Source organism: Nerophis ophidion, linkage group LG29, assembly GCF_033978795.1.
Source record: "Nerophis ophidion isolate RoL-2023_Sa linkage group LG29, RoL_Noph_v1.0, whole genome shotgun sequence".
Classification (NCBI taxonomy): Eukaryota; Metazoa; Chordata; class Actinopteri; order Syngnathiformes; family Syngnathidae; genus Nerophis; species Nerophis ophidion.
This window is the reverse complement of record NC_084639.1, coordinates 8557526-8578948: the sequence shown is the minus strand read 5'-3', so window position 1 is coordinate 8578948 and position 21423 is coordinate 8557526. Positions and strand designations below refer to the sequence as shown.

The 21423-nt window shown below is 43.4% G+C and overlaps 1 protein-coding gene across 3 annotated transcripts in view; it reads left to right on the top strand.

The window, feature by feature from the left end:
- wu:fb13g09 (ATP-binding cassette sub-family C member 5) overlaps window positions 1-21423 on the top strand; it is a 112854-nt gene that overhangs the window by 87411 nt on the left and 4020 nt on the right. For all 3 annotated transcript variants that reach the window (XM_061892126.1, XM_061892125.1, XM_061892124.1), the window contains exons 21-27: window positions 6686-6814; window positions 7070-7256; window positions 9781-9870; window positions 17840-18032; window positions 20064-20223; window positions 20287-20365; window positions 20443-20556. In XM_061892126.1, the coding sequence (XP_061748110.1) occupies window positions 6686-6814; window positions 7070-7256; window positions 9781-9870; window positions 17840-18032; window positions 20064-20223; window positions 20287-20365; window positions 20443-20556 (952 nt within the window). The remainder of the gene's footprint in view (window positions 1-6685; window positions 6815-7069; window positions 7257-9780; window positions 9871-17839; window positions 18033-20063; window positions 20224-20286; window positions 20366-20442; window positions 20557-21423) is intronic.

Below are 21423 nucleotides of genomic sequence, written 5' to 3'. Positions count from 1 at the left end.
AAAACATAAACAACAATAAAATTTATAATTGACGGATAGATCTGAAGTTGATCTCGAGATTATTGGGTTAAAAGTAAACAGTAAAAAAAAATTATAATTTGTTTTCTAACACTTTAATGAGTAGGACCCTTTTGGATGCCCAATAATTACAGTGTGATTCGTTTTTAAGTGTCATTGCTCAAAAAATAATAATGAATTAAAATCAATGGTGCTATTAGTTAGTGACTTTTTTAAGGCTCCAATTATTATGTAATCTCAAATAAAATATTGGGTGATAATATTGCATATTTTGTGTTTTTTTTCCATCAAAAAACAGGGTTTTCTTTGACAAAAAGAGTATCCATCCATCCATCCATCCATTTTCTAACGCTTTTTCCCTTATGGGGTCGCGGGGGGCGCTGGCGCCTATCTCAGCTACAATCGGGCGGAAGGCGGGGTACACCCTGGACAATTCGCCACCTCATCGCAGGGCCAACACAGATAGACAGACAACAGGGACGGCGTGGCGCAGTGGAAGAGTGGCCGTGCGCAACCCGAGGGTCACTGGTTCAAATCCCACCTCGAACCAACCTTGTCACGTCCGTTGTGTCCTGAGCAAGACACTTCACCCTTGCTCCTGATGGGTGCTGGTTGGCGCCTTGCATGGCAGCTCCCTCCATCAGTGTGTGAATGTGTGTGAATGGGTAAATGTGGAAGTAGTGTCAAAGCGCTTTGAGTACCTTGAAGGTAGAAAAGCGCTATACAAGTACAACCCATTTATTTATTTATCATTTTAACCTACAACTTAAATCTTTAAAATCATTATATTGACAGATGGACCTAATGTTGATCTGGAGATTTAAAACTTGAATAATAATAAAACAAAATAACACTGAATAATGACACATTTTTAATATTTTTTGACCGAAACTCTTTGAAGTCCCCGTGATCAAGCTTGAGTGGAGGCCTCAATGTATATTGGTTATATATACAGTGGGGCAAAAAAGTATTTAGTCAGCCACCGATTGTGCAAGTTCTCCCACTTAAAATAATGACAGAGGTCTGTAATTTTCATCATAGGTACACTTCAACTGTGAGAGACAGAATGTGAAGGAAAAAAATCCAGGAATTCACATTGTAGGAATTTTAAAGAATTTATTTGTAAATGATGGTGGAAAATAAGTATTTGGTCAACCATTCAAAGCTCTCACTGACGGAAGGTTTGGCTCAAAATCTCACGATACATGGCCCCATTCATTCTTTCCTTAACACGGATCAATCGTCCTGTCCCCTTAGCAGAAAAACAGCCCCAAAGCATGATGTTTCCACCCCCATGCTTTACAGTAGGTATGGTGTTCTTGGGATGCAACTCAGTATTCTTCTTCCTCCAAACACGGCGAGTTGAGTTTATACCAAAATGGATACATGGATGATACAGCAGAGGATTGGGAGAATGTCATGTGGTCAGATGAAACCAAAATAGAACTTTTTAGTATAAATTCAACTTGGAGGAAGGAGAATACTGAGTTGCATCCCAAGAACACCATACCTACTGTGAAGCATGGCAGTGGAAACATCATGCTTTGGGGCTGTTTTTCTGCTAAGGGGACAGGTCGATTGATCCGTGTTAAGGAAAGAGTGAATGGGGCCATGTATCGTGAGATTTTGAGCCAAAACCTCCTTCCATCAGTGAGAGCTTTGAATGGTTGACCAAATATTTATTTTCCACCATAATTTACAAATAAATTGTTTAAAAATCCTACAATGTGAATTCCTGGATTTTTTTTTTCACATTCTGTCTCTCACAGTTGAAGTGTACCTATGATGAAAATTACAGACCTCTGTCATCATTTTAAGTGGGAGAACTTGCACAATCGGTGGCTGATTATATACTTTTTGCCCCACTGTATATTGTATTGGTTTTTAAAATAAAATAAATGTCAAAATGGCCCCCGCTTGCTGTGATTTTTCAGTCTACGGCCCTAAGTGGAAAAAGTTTGGACACCCCTGGCTTAGACTGTAAGCCTGGTCGGCGATTACGCAACGTAAACCTGTTGCTTTAAAAAAGCACGTTTCCAGTGAGACATATTTACCAGCTCTGATCAATTTCATTTGTTTCTTCAGGCAATCGAGAGTGATTTCCCTCGTTCCCTATTAATACGTCCTGTAGACTGGAAGAACCCAAACAAAAGTAATTGTGCTTTATTCCTCCTCATTCCATCACAAGCAGTCATTGTGATTTTTTTTTTAAATGTTTTTGAATGCCTGAAGTGTTTTGAGTCTTCATAGCCCTTTCTAAAAATGAGCACAAATCCAGCCACAAATTTATGAAACACGCTTTTATGGCGCCTTGTTTTGCATCAGCGGATAAGCAGCTGTCATCCATAAATGTCATCTTATTTATGTGCCCACGGCGAGTTTGATTTGCGGTGTATTTACAGCCGAGCATCTTCCGAATAGCTGCGACGCCCTCCGAATAACAAAAGCGGCAATTGTGTGTTGTCCTCCCACACCCCTGTAAGACATGTTATCATATTACGTGATTCCTTTAATTAAGAGTGTAAGGGAATGATCAGCTTTGATTCGCTGTGAAGCCAAGAGAGACAAGTCTTACAAATATGTAATGATCACCGTCGGCAGTTTTAAAAAAGATAAAATAGCTCAAATATAAATATCTGCCCAGAATGTTCAAATGCGATGTCACATCAAACTGGCTCTCCCGTTGAAATTACCCACTTCTAAAGCGGCTTTTTATTAAATTCTGAAATGAAACTGCCCGGGGCATAAACATGTTTGTCTGGATCGACGCTTCCGAAGTGGGTGAAGTGTCATGTTCTCTTTTCTCGGCTTTTTATGAGGGAAAAACAGCAACAAATGATTTGCGGGAGACTTGTAACTTGCATAGATTGTCTCTTCAAACCAGGGGCCTTAAAAATGTGTCAATTTTTTGTCTTTACACCAGCTCGTGGTGTCCATCTTTACGCAGCGACGGTGCTCATGAACCTACACATGCATATGACGGGACTTGTTTGGGACTAGGAAAAAAAACCAATGCATTGCAGACATAAGCACATATTACGACTTAAAACTCGAGACTTGCAGTGGAGGCGAAGGGCCACCAGGTGGCGCTGCTGTGCAGTCGGGTAGAAAGCAGAGGGTGAAGCGGCGAAGACTTGGGGTGGTGGTTGGTGTGTATGTGTGCGTATCTGCATAGGAATCTGTGTGTGCGTGCGTGCGTGCGTGCGTGCGTGCGTACGCAACGTGACCTTGCCAATGCCGGTGCAGATTGAGCCCAATTGTAGATAAGGATCGTTTTGATTAGGGTGAGCAGATGCATTCCAATAGATTAATCTACTCCAGTTGTCCTTTCTTAATCTCAAACTGATCAGAATTTTGCCTTGCAGTGTGGAAAGCTTCTCTGAGTTGTTATCCGGTTTGCGATTCAGTACAGTAATCGTCGCAGTTTGTCCACAACCCTGCGATTGGCAGCTTGAGCGGATGCCATCGTCTTGCGAATTTGACGATAGACCAGCGCAACGCTCAATCCAATCAGCAGATGACCTGTTAGAATAGTTTCACATATATAAATATGTATATATATATATATATGTGTATATGTGTATATATATATATATATATATATATGTTATGTATGTGTGTGTATATATATGTTTGTGTGTGTATGTATGTGTGTGTGTATATATATATATATATATATATATATATGTATGTGTATATATATATATTTATATGTATATATACATATATATGTATGTATATTTTTTATGTATGTATATATATGTATGTATATATGTATATGTAAATATATATATATATGTGTGTGTATATATACGTATATGTGTGTGTATATATACGTATATATGTGTGTGTATATATACGTATATATGTGTGTATATATGTATGTATATATTTATATATATATGTGTATGTATATATATGTATGTGTGTGTGTGTGTATATATATATATATATATATATGTATGTATATAAATGTATGTGTGTGTGTGTATATATATATATATATATATATATGTATGTATGTGTATATATATATGTATGTATATTTTTGTATATATGTATGTATGTATGTATGTATAATATATGTATATATGTATATATATATATATATGTATGTATAATGTATACATGTACTATGTATATGCATATATGTATATATACAGTATATATATGTATAATATATATAATTGAATTATATATATATAATATAACAATAATATATATGTATGTAAATATGTATAATATTTGTATATATATATGTATGTATATATGTATATATATATGTATGTATATATGTATATATATATGTATAATGTATATATGTATATGTACATATACAGTATATGTATACATATGTATAATATATATATGTATATATATATGTATAAATATATATGTGTATATATATGTATATGTGTATATGTATATATATGTATAATATATATGTATGTATGTGTGTATCTATAATGTATATAATATATATATATATACATATGTGTATATATGTATGTATGTATATATATGTATATATATATATATATTTATATACATATATATATGTGGATATATATATATATATTTATATATATATATATATATATATATATATATATATATATATATATATATATATATATATAAATGAGGTCGCTGAGGTAGTTAAAAAGCTCCTCGGCGGCAAGGCCCCGGGGGTGGATGAGATCCGCCCGGAGTTCCTTAAGGCTCTGGATGCTGTGGGGCTGTCTTGGTTGACAAGACTCTGCAGCATCGCGTGGACATCGGGGGCGGTACCTTTGGATTGGCAGACCGGGGTGGTGGTCCCTCTCTTTAAGAAGGGGGACCGGAGGGTGTGTTCCAACTATCGTGGGATCACACTCCTCAGCCTTCCCGGTAAGGTTTATTCAGGTGTACTGGAGAGGAGGCTTCGCCGGATAGTCGAACCTCGGATTCAGGAGGAACAGTGTGGTTTTCGTCCTGGTCGTGGAACTGTGGACCAGCTCTATACTCTCGGCAGGGTTCTTGAGGGTGCATGGGAGCTTGCCCAACCAGTCTACATGTGCTTTGTGGACTTGGAGAAGGCATTCGACCGTGTCCCTCGGGAAGTCCTGTGGGGAGTGCTCAGAGAGTATGGAGTATCAGACTGTCTTATTGTGGCAGTCCGCTCCCTGTATGATCAGTGTCAGAGCTTGGTCCGCATTGCTGGCAGTAAGTCGGACACGTTTCCAGTGAAGGTTGGACTCCGCCAAGGCTGTCCTTTGTCACCGATTCTGTTCATAACTTTTATGGACAGAATTTCTAGGCGCAGTCAAGGCGTTGAGGGGTTCCGGTTTGGTGGCCACGGGATTAGGTCTCTGCTTTTTGCAGATGATGTAGTCCTGATGGCTTCATCTGGCCGGGATCTTCAGCTCTCCCTGGATCGGTTCGCAGCCGAGTGTGAAGCGACCGAAATGAGAATCAGCACCTCCAAGTCCGAGTCCATGGTTCTCGCCCGGAAAAGGGTGGAGTGCCATCTCCGGGTTGGGGAGGAGACCCTGCCCCAAGTGGAGGAGTTCAAGTACCTAGGAGTCTTGTTCACGAGTGGGGGAAGAGTGGATCGTGAGATCGACAGGCGGATCGGTGCGGCGTCTTCAGTAATGCGGACGTTGTATCGAGCCGTTGTGGTGAAGAAGGAGCTGAGCCGGAAGGCAAAGCTCTCAATTTACCGGTCGATCTACGTTCCCATCCTCACCTATGGTCATGAGCTTTGGGTTATGACCGAAAGGATAAGATCACGGGTACAAGCGGCCGAAATGAGTTTCCTCCGCCGGGTGGCGGGGCTCTCCCTTAGAGATAGGGTGAGAAGCTCTGCCATCCGGGAGGAACTCAACGTAAAGCCGCTGCTCCTCCACATCGAGAGGAGCCAGATGAGGTGGTTCGGGCATCTGGTCAGGATGCCACCCGAACGCCTCCCTAGGGATGTGTTTAGGGCACGTCCAGCTGGTAGGAGGCCACGGGGAAGACCCAGGACACGTTGGGAAGACTATGTCTCCCGGCTGGCCTGGGAACGCCTCGGGATCCCCCGGGAAGAGCTAGACGAAGTGGCTGGAGATGGGGAAGTCTGGGCTTCCCTGCTTAGGCTGCTGCCCCCGCGACCCGACCTCGGATAAGCGGAAGATGATGGATGGATGGATGGATGGATATATATACATATATATATATATATATATATATATATATATATATATATATATATATATATATGTATATGTATATATATATATATGTATATGTATATATTCAATGTCTTTAACGGAAATAATCGCCAGGCGCACGACCCTCTACCTCTCCCACGAGTCCATTGCGTATCTAGCAGCAATGGGTTTGTCAGTCAGGGTTCTCCCAAACATGAGTTTCTCGTCGAGGAGAGCTTCTCAATTGACTTGAGAGGCCAGTTGATCAAACAGTTTTATATTGGGAGAACAGTGCTCAAGAGAGGCTCTAACAAAGAAGCCAGGCAGGGCAATAGAAGGGGGGTCCTCCTTCAGTGAGAGCAAACAAGAATAATTGTTCTTTTTTCCACAAAGACATCAAATGTTAACAAATCATATCAGATTTTTTTTTTAATTTATGTAATTATTTTGCTAGTTTGTCCAATGTAAAGAGTTTTTTTTTTTTTTTTTATCATCAGGGTTCTAATTCGCGAGCTGAAGCGACTGGAGAACATCAGCCAGTCGCCGTTCACCTCTCACATCACCAGCAGCCTCCAGGGCCTATCTACCATCCACGCCTATGGAAGGAAGCGTGACTTCCTCCGAAGGTGAGTTTATATCATTTCACGCCTACCAGGGAGGCGCTCGCTCTTTTTTGAGCTCCTTTACCCTCCGGTTCCCCGATGAAGTTCATTAAAGTTTCCCTTTTTATCCCTGCTGCTGGTATATCTCGCAGGTTAGTCAAGAAGCCAAACGAAAGGCGAAAGCGCCTCAAATGTGCTCATAAAAAGAGATGTGCCCTCCGCGAAAAAAAGGAGAGTGCTCAGAATAAGAGTTTTTTTCTTTTTTTTTTGTTGTTGCAGATATCAGGAATTGTTGGACACCAACCAGGCCTCCAACTACCTCTTCAGTTGTGCTATGCGTTGGCTGGCCGTGCGCCTGGATCTCATCAGCATCTCTCTCATCACGGCGGTCGCTCTGCTCATTGTCTTCATGCACCAGCAGATCCCTCCCGCCTACGCCGGCCTTGCCCTATCGTACGCCGTGCAGGTTCGTAAGCCGACATGATACTTCAGTCTTTCCCCCACGTGACATGCGGACCAGGAATGCGCTTTACACTTCAAGCACAAAGGTCAATTTAAAGGCCTACTGAGACCCACTACTTCCGACCACGCAGTCTGAGAGTTTATATATCAATGATGAAATATTAACATTGCAACACATGCCAATACGTCCTTTTTAGTTTACTAAATTGCAATTTTAAACGTCGCGGTATGATGACGCGTGCGTTTGACGTCACCGGTTGTAGCGGACATTTTTTACCAGCCCAATCCAAGCTATAAGTAGTCGGATTTAATCGCATAATTACACAGTATTCTGGACATCTGCGTTGCTGAATCTTTTGCAATTTGTTCAATTAATAATGAAGAAGTCAAAGTAGAAAGATGGAGGTGGGAAGCGGCGTATTGCAGCCGCCTTTAGCAACACAAACACAGCCGGTGTTTCCTCGTTTAAAATTCCCGAAGGTCAAGCGAACATGGATCCCGACCACATGTTAACCGGTAGGTTTCGGTGAGAAAATGGTGGTAATAAGTCGGCTCTTACCGGAGACATGAGCGGAGCTTGCGTCCTCCTGCAGCTGCGTGGCTTCCCTCAGAGACACTGGCGGTCACCACACCCGTGGCCACAGCCCTCTGACTTTCAGGTATCATATAATCTCACTAAAACACTAGTAACACAATAAACAGAAGGGATTTTCCAGAATTATTTTAGTAAATGTGTCCAATAACATCTGAATCGCTCCCACTGCCCTCGCCTTTTTTTTTTCCTTCTAGTCCTATACTCTTACTATCCTCATCCACAAATCTTTCATCCTCGCTCAAATTAATGGGAAAATTGTCGCTTTCTCGGTCCGAATCGCTCTAGCTGCTAGTGGCTATGATTGTAAACGATGTGAGGATGTGAGGAGCCCTACAACCAGTGACGTCACGCGCACATTGTCTGCTTCTTCCGGTACAGGCAAGGCTTTTTTATTAGCGACCAAAAGTTGCGGACTTTATCGTCGATGTTCTCTACTAAATCCTTTCAGCAAAAATACGGCAATATCGCGAAATGATCAAGTATGACACATGGAATGGACCTGCTATCCCCGTGTAAATAAGAAAATCTCATTTCAGTAGGCCTTTAAAGCTTGAAACTTGAGCGAAAACCTATGCTGCTGTCTAGGAGCAGCTGGCAAACTGTCATAAACAACTGAGTCGCTTGCTTGTGCCTTGAACTTGACTGGGATATTGTCACAACTAACTTTCTTCTTCACTACCTTTTCAGGTATTAATGGAAATATGTCTCTACAGTAGAAATATTCAACTAAATTGCTTATTCAGTTTCAGTTGGGTTTTTTTTTCCAAAAAAGCGATAGCACTTGTGTGTACACTAGTCCAGTGGTTCTCAGCCTTTTTTCAGTGATATACCCCCTGTGAATTTTTTTTTTTAATTCAAGTACCCCCTAATCAGAGCAAAGCATTTTTGCTTGAAAAAAAGAGATACAGAAGTAAAACACAGCCCTATGTCATCAGTTTTTTATTTATTAAATTGTATAACAGTGCAAAATATTGCTTATTTGTAGTGGTTGTTTCTTGAACTATTTGGAAAAAAAGATATAAAAATAACTAAAAACTTGATGAAAAATAAACAAGTGATTCATTTATAAATAAAGATTTCTACACATAGAAGTAATCATCAACTTAAAGTGTCCTCTTTGGGGATTGTAATAGAGATCCATCTGGATTCAAGAACTTTAATTCTAAACATTTCTTCCCAAAAAAAGGAATTTTTAACATCAATATTTATGGAACATGTCCACAAAAAAATCTAGCTCTCAACACTGAATATTGCATTGTTGAATTTTTTTTCACAGTTTATGAATTTACATTCATATTTTGTTGAAGTATTATTCAATAAATATATTTATAAAGGATTTTTGAATTTTTGCTATTTTTGGAATATTTAAAAAAAATCTCACCTACCCCTTGGCATACCTTCAAGTACGCGTACCCCCATTTGAGAACCACTGCTCTATATCAAGAGCTCTTAACCTTTTTCTCCTCGGTGCCCAACTTTTCCACTATAAATATTATCACTAAATTAGTCATCTTCCTCTTGATTTTTAAATAAATTCTGCTTCTTTACTCCTTTTCGAACATGTTGAAAAGAGAGCCTGGAAATTGTGAAGTATCATGTTGTAACTATGCATGCTCGAAATAAACTTACACCAATACCATGTTCCGTGGTCCAAGGTTTGGATTGACTTTCCTCTAATTTCCCAGTTTTTTTTGAATGCAGCAAAAGCTAAAATCTATTTAGTAGACATAGCAGGATGCCTGTATGCACCAGACCAGAAAACAAAGCAAGCACAGCAGTATAGTTGCAGCACTGGATATTATTATTATGCCCGCAGCATTCCCTCGGCCACAATGTAAATCAGGATTAATTGATGGGTAGCCATTGTGTCTTTAATAGTAATTAAAGTCAGTTGTTAACCTTCCACCTCCCTCTCTTCCTGTCTCACCTGCAGCTCACCGGTTTATTCCAGTTCACCGTGAGACTGCTCACAGAGACGGAAGCCCGCTTCACATCAGTCGAGAGGATTAATCACTACATAAAGGTAAGACAAGAGCAATGTACGCCGGGTTCCATTCAGGTTCCGAACGTGTCCTGCCATGGCTGTACATATTTTTTCTGCCAAAAGTGGTGGTGTCTTGTGTGTGTTAACAGGATGAAGCAGATTCGGGCCCCTACTTTGTCATTCAAAGTCCCAGATGGCAATGTTTTGGGGCTCCAATGACTGCCTCACCAATTCTGCCTAGCAACAAGGCCCATGCCTGCAAATGTCATTGTGGCGCCGATTATGGGTCGTGGTCAAAATGCGAACGTGCTAACATACACAATGTTTTATCATCATTAGACCAGGGAGGTCCAAACTTTTTGACTTGCGGGCCGCATTGGGGTAAAAAAATGTGGTCGTATATATATATATATATATATATATATATATATACTAGGGGTGTAACGGTACGTGTATTTGAATTGAACCGATTCGGTACGGGGGTTTCGGTTCGGTTCGGAGGTGTACCGAACGATACGGACATATTAAGTAGCACACGTTTCGTAAACAATGCAAACCGAGGCACAAGTGGTGCAACGGATCAACATTGTTCCGTGATCCGTTCGGATCAATATCTTCGGTTCGGCACACACGTGATCCGCGGTCTGATTTATGGAAAAAAAAAAAAAAGTTGTTCGTACAGCGTGGTAATGGCGAGTGGAATAACGGAGGAACTTGAACGCCCCATCCATCCATCCATCCATCATCATCCGCTTATCCGAGGTCGGGTCGCGGGGGCAACAGCCTAAGCAGGGAAACCCAGACTTCCCTCTCCCCAGCCACTTCGTCTAGCTCTTCCCGGGGGATCCCGAGGCGTTCCCAGGCCAGCCGGGAGACATAGTCTTCCCAACGTGTCCTGGGTCTTCCCCGTGGCCTCCTACCGGTTGGACGTGCCCTAAACACCTCCCTAGGGAGGCGTTCGGGTGGCATCCTGACCAGATGCCCGAACCACCTCATCTGGCTCCTCTCGATGTGGAGGAGCAGCGGCTTTACTTTGAGTTCCTCCCGGATGGCAGAGCTTCTCACCCTATCTCTAAGGGAGAGCCCCGCCACCCGGCGGAGGAAACTCATTTCGGCCGCTTGTACCCGTGATCTTATCCTTTCGGTCATGACCCAAAGCTCATGACCATAGGTGAGGATGGGAACGTAGATCGACCGGTAAATTGAGAGCTTTGCCTTCCGGCTCAGCTCCTTCTTCACCACAACGGATCGATACAACGTCCGCATTACTGAAGACACCGCACCGATCCGCCTGTCGATCTTACGATCCACTCTTCCCTCACTCGTGAACAAGACTCCTAGGTACTTGAACTCCTCCACTTGGGGCAGGGTCTCTTCCCCAACCCGGAGATGGCACTCCACCCTTTTCCGGGCGAGAACCATGGACTCGGACTTGGAGGTGCTGATTCTCTTGAACGCCCCGTGCCATTTAATCGCTGTGTTTATAGGTGCAGACTCCATTGTGCAAAACGAGGGTTTTAAACACATGCTGAAAGTGCTTCAGCCACATTACGACATCCCGTCGCGCACCAACTTCAACGATAAGATTGTGCCAGATTTTTATGAGCAAGAGAAGAAAAAAGTTGTGGACGAACTATCCCGAGCGTCATCTGTTGCGCTCACCACAGAAGGGTGGAGGTCCAGGGGAACTATGTGACCATAAGTGCAAGGGTGGAGGTCCAGGGGAACTATGTGACCATAAGTGCAAGGGTGGAGGTCCAGGGGAACTATGTGACCGTAAGTGCAAGGGTGGAGGTCCAGGGGAACTATGTGACCGTAAGTGCAAGGGTGGAGGTCCAGGGGAACTATGTGACCATAAGTGCAAGGGTGGAGGTCCAGGGGAAATATGTGACCATAAGTGCAAGGGTGGAGGTCCAGGGGAACTATGTGACCATAAGTGCAAGGGTGGAGGTCCAGGGGAACTATGTGACCATAAGTGCAAGGGTGGAGGTCCAGGGGAACTATGTGACCATAAGTGCAAGGGTGGAGGTCCAGGGGAAATATGTGACCATAAGTGCAAGGGTGGAGGTCCAAGGGAACTATGTGACCATAAGTGAAAGGGTGGAGGTCCAGGGGAACTATGTGACCATAAGTGCACGGGTGGAGGTCCAGGGGAACTATGTGACCATAAGTGCAAGGGTGGAGGTCCAGGAGAACTATGTGACCATAAGTGCAAGGGTGGAGGTCCAGGGGAACTATGTGACCGTAAGTGCAAGGGTGGAGGTCCAGGGGAACTATGTGACCGTAAGTGCAAGGGTGGAGGTCCAGGGGAACTATGTGACCATAAGTGCAAGGGTGGAGGTCCAGGGGAAATATGTGACCATAAGTGCAAGGGTGGAGGTCCAGGGGAACTATGTGACCATAAGTGCAAGGGTGGAGGTCCAGGGGAACTATGTGACCATAAGTGCACGGGTGGAGGTCCAGGGGAACTATGTGACCATAAGTGCACGGGTGGAGGTCCAGGGGAACTATGTGACCATAAGTGCAAGGGTGGAGGTCCAGGGGAACTATGTGACCATAAGTGCAAGGGTGGAGGTCCAGGGGAACTATGTGACCGTAAGTGCAAGGGTGGAGGTCCAGGGGAACTATGTGACCGTAAGTGCAAGGGTGGAGGTCCAGGGGAACTATGTGACCGTAAGTGCAAGGGTGGAGGTCCAGGGGAACTATGTGACCATAAGTGCAAGGGTGGAGGTCCAGGGGAAATATGTGACCATAAGTGCAAGGGTGGAGGTCCAGGGGAACTATGTGACCATAAGTGCAAGGGTGGAGGTCCAGGGGAACTATGTGACCATAAGTGCAAGGGTGGAGGTCCAGGGGAACTATGTGACCATAAGTGCAAGGGTGGAGGTCCAGGGGAAATATGTGACCATAAGTGCAAGGGTGGAGGTCCAAGGGAACTATGTGACCATAAGTGAAAGGGTGGAGGTCCAGGGGAACTATGTGACCATAAGTGCACGGGTGGAGGTCCAGGGGAACTATGTGACCATAAGTGCAAGGGTGGAGGTCCAGGAGAACTATGTGACCATAAGTGCAAGGGTGGAGGTCCAGGGGAACTATGTGACCGTAAGTGCAAGGGTGGAGGTCCAGGGGAACTATGTGACCGTAAGTGCAATGGTGGAGGTCCAGGGGAACTATGTGACCATAAGTGCAAGGGTGGAGGTCCAGGGGAAATATGTGACCATAAGTGCAAGGGTGGAGGTCCAGGGGAACTATGTGACCATAAGTGCAAGGGTGGAGGTCCAGGGGAACTATGTGACCATAAGTGCACGGGTGGAGGTCCAGGGGAACTATGTGACCATAAGTGCACTGGTGGAGGTCCAGGGGAACTATGTGACCATAAGTGCAAGGGTGGAGGTCCAGGGGAACTATGTGACCATAAGTGCAAGGGTGGAGGTCCAGGGGAACTATGTGACCGTAAGTGCAAGGGTGGAGGTCCAGGGGAACTATGTGACCGTAAGTGCAAGGGTGGAGGTCCAGGGGAACTATGTGACCGTAAGTGCAAGGGTGGAGGTCCAGGGGAACTATGTGACCATAAGTGCAAGGGTGGAGGTCCAGGGGAAATATGTGACCATAAGTGCAAGGGTGGAGGTCCAGGGGAACTATGTGACCATAAGTGCAAGGGTGGAGGTCCAGGGGAACTATGTGACCATAAGTGCAAGGGTGGAGGTCCAGGGGAACTATGTGACCATAAGTGCAAGAGTGGAGGTCCAGGGGAACTATGTGACCATAAGTGCAAGGGTGGAGGTCCAGGGGAACCATGTGACCATAAGTGCAAGGGTGGAGGTCCAGGGGAACTATGTGACCATAAGTGCAAGAGTGGAGGTCCAGGGGAACTATGTGACCATAAGTGCAAGGGTGGAGGTCCAGGGGAACCATGTGACCATAAGTGCAAGGGTGGAGGTCCAGGGGAACTATGTGACCGTAAGTGCAAGGGTGGAGGTCCAGGGGAACTATGTGACCGTAAGTGCAAGGGTGGAGGTCCAGGGGAACTATGTGACCGTAAGTGCAAGGGTGGAGGTCCAGGGGAACTATGTGACCATAAGTGCAAGGGTGGAGGTCCAGGGGAAATATGTGACCATAAGTGCAAGGGTGGAGGTCCAGGGGAACTATGTGACCATAAGTGCAAGGGTGGAGGTCCAGGGGAACTATGTGACCATAAGTGCAAGGGTGGAGGTCCAGGGGAACTATGTGACCATAAGTGCAAGGGTGGAGGTCCAGGGGAAATATGTGACCATAAGTGCAAGGGTGGAGGTCCAAGGGAACTATGTGACCATAAGTGAAAGGGTGGAGGTCCAGGGGAACTATGTGACCATAAGTGCACGGGTGGAGGTCCAGGGGAACTATGTGACCATAAGTGCAAGGGTGGAGGTCCAGGAGAACTATGTGACCATAAGTGCAAGGGTGGAGGTCCAGGGGAACTATGTGACCGTAAGTGCAAGGGTGGAGGTCCAGGGGAACTATGTGACCGTAAGTGCAATGGTGGAGGTCCAGGGGAACTATGTGACCATAAGTGCAAGGGTGGAGGTCCAGGGGAAATATGTGACCATAAGTGCAAGGGTGGAGGTCCAGGGGAACTATGTGACCATAAGTGCAAGGGTGGAGGTCCAGGGGAACTATGTGACCATAAGTGCACGGGTGGAGGTCCAGGGGAACTATGTGACCATAAGTGCACGGGTGGAGGTCCAGGGGAACTATGTGACCATAAGTGCAAGGGTGGAGGTCCAGGGGAACTATGTGACCATAAGTGCAAGGGTGGAGGTCCAGGGGAACTATGTGACCATAAGTGCAAGGGTGGAGGTCCAGGGGAACTATGTGACCGTAAGTGCAAGGGTGGAGGTCCAGGGGAACTATGTGACCGTAAGTGCAAGGGTGGAGGTCCAGGGGAACTATGTGACCATAAGTGCAAGGGTGGAGGTCCAGGGGAAATATGTGACCATAAGTGCAAGGGTGGAGGTCCAGGGGAACTATGTGACCATAAGTGCAAGGGTGGAGGTCCAGGGGAACTATGTGACCATAAGTGCAAGGGTGGAGGTCCAGGGGAACTATGTGACCATAAGTGCAAGAGTGGAGGTCCAGGGGAACTATGTGACCATAAGTGCAAGGGTGGAGGTCCAGGGGAACCATGTGACCATAAGTGCAAGGGTGGAGGTCCAGGGGAACTATGTGACCATAAGTGCAAGAGTGGAGGTCCAGGGGAACTATGTGACCATAAGTGCAAGGGTGGAGGTCCAGGGGAACCATGTGACCATAAGTGCAAGGGTGGAGGTCCAGGGGAACTATGTGACCATAAGTGCAAGAGTGGAGGTCCAGGGGAACTATGTGACCATAAGTGCAAGGGTGGAGGTCCAGGGGAACTATGTGACCATAAGTGCAAGGGTGGAGGTCCAGGGGAACTATGTGACCATAAGTGCAAGGGTGGAGGTCCAGGGGAACTATGTGACCATAAGTGCAAGGGTGGAGGTCCAGGGGAACTATGTGACCATAAGTGCAAGGGTGGAGGTCCAGGGGAACTATGTGACCATAAGCGCTCATTTTATCACAGCAGAGTGGGAGATGAGAAGACACGCCCCCTCTAGGAGAGTCACCTTGTGCAGGTACTGACACAAGCAGTGGAGGAAAGGAGAAATCTCTTTTTATGTGGCACTGTTTTTCATTAATTATGTTAAAGTGAAGTGAATTGAAGTGAATTATATTTATATAGCGCTTTTTCTCTAGTGACTATAAGCGCTTTACATAGGGAAACCCAATATCTAATTTTTACATTTAAACCAGTGTGGGTGGCACTGGGAGCAGGTGTGTAAAGTGTCTTGCCCAAGGACACAACGGCAGGGACTAGGATGGCGGAAGCGGGGATCGAACTTGCAACCCTCAAGTTGCTGGCACGGCCGCTCTACCAACCGAGCTATACCGGTTGGTAGAGCTATAAAAGAAGATATTATGCCTTGTGCACTTGAACTAAATTTTATATATTTTAATTTAATAATTTAAAAGTGTTACAAAACAAAACGGCAAAACTTCTGTTTATTTGTCCTGTCTTTTTTTTTTTTTTTTCCTAATCCGAAAGAAATGATCCAATCCGTGAGTTTTTGGATCCGTTGCACCCCTACCAGGCACCATGAATTGATTTACGTGGACCCCGACTTAAAACAGGTTGAAATACTTATTGGGGTGTTACCATTTACCATCTACTTGTGCTGTTGTGTTTATGTTGTGTTACGGTGCGGATGTTCTCCCGAAATGTGTTTGTCATTCTTGTTTGGTGTGGGTTCACAGTGTGGCGCATATTTGTAACAGTTTTAAAGTTGTTTATACGGCCAACCTCAGTGTGACCTGTATGGCTGTTGACCAAGTATGCTTTGCATTCACTTATGTGTGTGAATAGCCGTAGATATTATGTGACTGGGCCGGCACGCAAAGACAGTGCCTTTAAGGTTTATTGGCGCTCTGTACTTCTCCCTACGTCTGAGTACCACTCCGTGTAGCGGCGTTTTAAAAAGTTATAAATTTTACTTTTTGAAACCGATACCGATTATTTCCGATATTACATTTTAAAGCAGTTATCGGCCGATAATATCAAAGGTCCAATATTATCGGACATCTCTACTGAATTAGATTTAAATGGGTGTCATTTTAAATTTTTGATGGTGCATTGACATTTTTTTTAATGTCCTCAAAGTTCAGTAAGCAGATTGTGTTATGTGTGACCATGTTTGTTGACAGTTTGTGTTGGTTGGAATTGGTTTTTTTTTGCAAGATGACTAGGGAAGGTTGTTTGCATTGGGTCATATATTTAAATGCTGTGTACTCATGCATTCAGCGCATAATTAAAGGTCATTGACCTGAATTACTCTTGATGTCCACTAGATGTTTTTTTATTCGTATTTAGCTCCAAATCCTTTTTTGGAGCACCCTTAATACACACACATGTTTTTTGCCTTTTGTTAACACATGTTAACGTCTTGCCCAGGGGTGTCCAAACTTTTTCCACTGAGGGCCACACACTGAAAAATCAAAGCTAGCGGGAGCCATTTTGATACTTTTTAGCTTAAAAACCAATACAATAAATGTATAAAAAAGTCAATAGCCAAAGGGTTTTGGTAAAAAGATATAAAAAAATAATCATTTTTTATTATTATTATTATTATTATTGTTATTATTCAAAGTTTAAATCTCTCAATCAACATTAGGTCTATCTGTCAAAAAAACGTTTGAAATTGTATGCCCTTTTTGTCAAAGAAGAACCCAGGTTTTTATGGAAAAAAACACCTAATTTGCAATATTTTCCCCCAATTAAATTTTAAATTTTAAAGTTGATATTGTAAAATAATTGGAGCCTTAAAAAGGCATTGACATTTTTTGAGCAATGACACATACAAAAAAAAAATCCCACAGCTTCAGATCTATCCTTTAAATTATAAATTTGATTGTTGTTCATGTTTTTTGTTTGTTTGTTTTAGGCCCTTCTTTAAAAAAAAAAAAAAAACAGCTCAGTTTTTAATATGGCAAACACAAAACATGCAACATTTTCCCCAAAGAATATCTCAAAGTGGAATATTTAATGTGACCTAATTGGAGCCTTGAATAGGTCAATAATTCATAATGATGTTGATTTTGATTCATTATTATTTTTTAAAGAAACAGCCTGCTTGGCAGCTTTGTGTTATTAGACTAAACATTGCAACAATTCGTTACATTTCACCCGTTTGCTCTTTTATACCACTTTTTTGTTGTTGTTGTTTTTATCGTATTTTTAGAATTTGTTGTGGGGCCGTTAAAAAATGACCTGTGGGCCGCAAATGGCCCCCGGGCCGCACTTTGGACACCCCTGATCTTGCCGGTATCTTAACCAGGTTTTTCCTATTTTGTTATATTGTACTTTTTTCTGATGAGGAGACCATGTCCTTTATGTCCAGGAAAATGACACAGATGCTTACATTTATGACATCAACTTCTGCATTATTTGTCTCAGACGCTGGAAAGTGAAGCTCCGTGCAAAAGCAGCCCGTCAGATGCTCCCGCCCTCTCCTGGCCTCAGGAGGGCAAGATTACCTTTCAGAACGTGGACATGCGCTATCGTGACAATCTGCCTCTGGTGCTGAAGGGCCTGACCTTCACCGTCCAGCCCGAGGAGACCATCGGCATCGTGGGCCGCACGGGATCAGGTGCTTCCCCTCTCTTTGCAGTTAAATCAGGGGTGTCCAAACTTTTTCCACTGAGGGCCACACACTGAAAAATCAATGCAAGCAGGGGCTATTTTGATATTTGTTTTTTATTTCAAAAACTAATACAATATATGTGTAAAAATATACATTTAGGCCTCCACTCAGGCTTGGTACCAGGGTCCCCACAATTTTTGGGTCAAAAAAATATCTAAAATGTGTCATTATTTTGTATTATTGTTATTCAAGGTTTAAATCTCTAGATCAGGGGTCGGCGACCTTTACCACTCAAAGAGCCATTTTGACACGTTTCACAAAATAAAGAAGACAATGGGAGCCGCAACCTTTCTCGCTCTTATCTGCTGATGGTCACCCAGATAACAATAATAATGGCGTGCTATGAAGCCATTGCCTTTGACGCCTTCTACAAAATGTACAAACAGCTTGCCAGCCCAGTAAAATGTTGTACGTGGCTTTTGCTGATGAACGTACAACACGACTGCAAGGCATAGTTGTTCAACAGCCATACACGTTACACTGAAGGTTGTGATATAAACAACTTTAACACTCTTACTAATATGCGCCACACTGTGAACCCACACCAAACAAGAATGACAAACACATTTCGGGAGAACATCCTCACAGTAACACAACATAAACGCAACATACCGGCGTGGCGCAGTGGAAGAGTGGCCGTGCGCAATCCGAGGGTCCCTGGTTCAATCCCCACCTAGTACCAACCTCGTCACGTCCGTTGTGTCCTGAGCAAGACACTTCACCCTTGCTCCTGATGGGTGCTGGTTTGCGCCTTGCATGGCAGCTCCCTCCATCAGTGTCTGAGTGGGTAAATGTGGAAGTAGTGTCAAAGCGCTTTGAGTACCTTAAAGGTAGAAAAGCGCTATACAAGTACAACACATTTATTTTCATTTATCATTTATAACAATTACCCAGAATCCCAAGCATCCGTGACTTTTCCAGGCTATTTTTACACCCCGCTAGCACCAAACCCCCCCCCAGTCCCCCCCCCACCCATAAACCCCCCCATCCATGACAAACCCACCCTCCACCCCCCGTGCATCAATACTGTAGTCCGAGTGAAAATCCGTCAATATAACATTTTTAAAGATTTAAGTTGCATGCCCTTTTTGTCAAAGAAAACCCTATTTTGTTATGGGAAAAAAACACAAAATATGCAATAGTTTCCCCCAATAAAATTTTAAAGTGGAATATTTGAGATTATAGAATAATTAGAGCCTTAAAAATGTCAACACATAACACCATTGATTTCAATTTATTATTGTTTTTTTTTTTCCGCAATGACACACACAAAAAATCACACTAAAATTATTGGGGATCCAAAAGGGCCCTACTCATTAAAAATAAAAACCTTTTTTTTTTTTCACTGTTTATTTTAAACACAATCGTCATGAGATCAACTTCAGATCCATCAGTCGATTATAACTTTTAGTGTTGTTTATGTTTTTTGTTTGTTCTTATTAGGCCCTTCTTTAGTTTTTTTGTATGGCAAACACAAAATATGCAACATTTTCCCCAAAAAATGTCTCAAAGTGGAATAAAGTACTATCTATCTATCTATCTATCTATCTATCTATCTATCTATCTATCTATCTATCTATCTATCTATCTATCTATCTATCTATCTATCTATCTATCTATCTATCTATCTATCTATCTATCTATCCATCTATCTATCTATCTATCCATCTATCTATCTATTTAATGTGACATTGATTTTGATTATAATTTTTTTAAAGAAAATAACAACCTGCATGGCAGCTTTTTGTTATTAGAGTAAACATTGCAACATTTTCTTGTCACATTTCACCTGTTTGCTCTTTCATACCACTTTTTCTGTTTTTAATTTTTTTAATCGTATTTTTAGAATGTGCTTAGGGCTGTTAAAAAATTACCCGCGGGCCGCCAATGCCCCCCGGGCGGCACTTTGGACACCTCTGGTTTAAATATACCCATCTCACTCGCGCCTCATACTGAGACTTTTTTTTCCCGACGCAGGGAAGTCCTCTCTGGGTCTGGCTCTGTTCAGACTGGTGGAGCTGGCGAGAGGCTCCATCATCATTGACGGGGTGGATATCGCCCGGATCGGGTTGGACGACCTGCGCAGCAAGCTGGCAATCATCCCTCAAGAGCCGGTGCTCTTCATCGGCACTGTTAGGTGAGACAGCGTGGAATATTATTTATATGTGCTACTTTTTCTGATGGAATGCTTTTAAAACAGGACCAATTTAGACCCGTGGGATCAGTATTCGGACTCCCAAATATGGGAGGCGCTGGAGAAGACTCATATTAAAGACATGGTAGGTGACGACAACTTCATGCAATCATGGCAGTAGAGCCCGGGAGATTTCATTGTCTGAATGTGAACCCTCATCAGGTCAACCAACTGCCTCACTCCCTCTACTCCGAGGTGACGGAGAACGGGGAGAACTTCTCAGTGGGCGAACGGCAGCTCCTCTGCGTGGCCAGAGCTCTGCTGCGCAACAGCAAGGTGCTGATTGTAGTATTGTATTACACATTACCCCATTGCTCAAGGAACCTGTTTGTATTAGAGTCAGGATTCTTTTTTTTTTTTTTTTCAAGCTGCCCAAGTACTGTGTTGCTTAGTATGAGATAACATTGCCCCCTAGCGGAAGGCATTATAACTGCAGCTGTTAGACTCAAGCAGCAAACTTTAAAGGCCTACTGAAATGAGATTTTCTTATTCAAACGGGGATAGCAGGTCCATTCTATGTGTCATACTTGATCATTTCGCGATGTTGCCATATTTTTGCTGAAAGGATTTAGTAGAGAACATCGACGATAAAGTTCGCAACTTTCGGTCGCTAATAAAAAAGCCTTGCCTGTACCGGAAGTAGCAGACAATGTGCGCGTGACGTCACGGGTTGTGGAGCTCCTCACATCTGAACATTGTTTACAATCATGGCCACCAGCAGCGAGAGCGATTCGGACCGAGAAAGCGACGATTCCCCCGTTAATTTGAGCGAGGATGAAAGATTCGTGGATGAGGAAATTTAGAGTGAAGGACTAGGAAAAAAAAAAAGACGAAGGCAGTGGGAGCAAATCAGATGTTATTAGACACATTTACTAGGATAATTCTGGAAAATCCCTTATCTGCTTATTGTGTTACTAATGTTTTAGTGAGATTATAGGGTTGTACCTGTTCAACCTGAAAGTCGGCCCCGCACCTTTCTTCAGCACCAGTCGACGGGTGGTGGCGATGCCTATCTCTGCCCTTCGCAAGGGACCCTCTTCGAAACACTGTACTTTGTGTGTGTGGTCTAATCCAACCGTGTTCGGATTAAATAAATGCTTTTTTTTTAATTGTTTGACCGCACAAAAAAAAAAAACAAGAGTA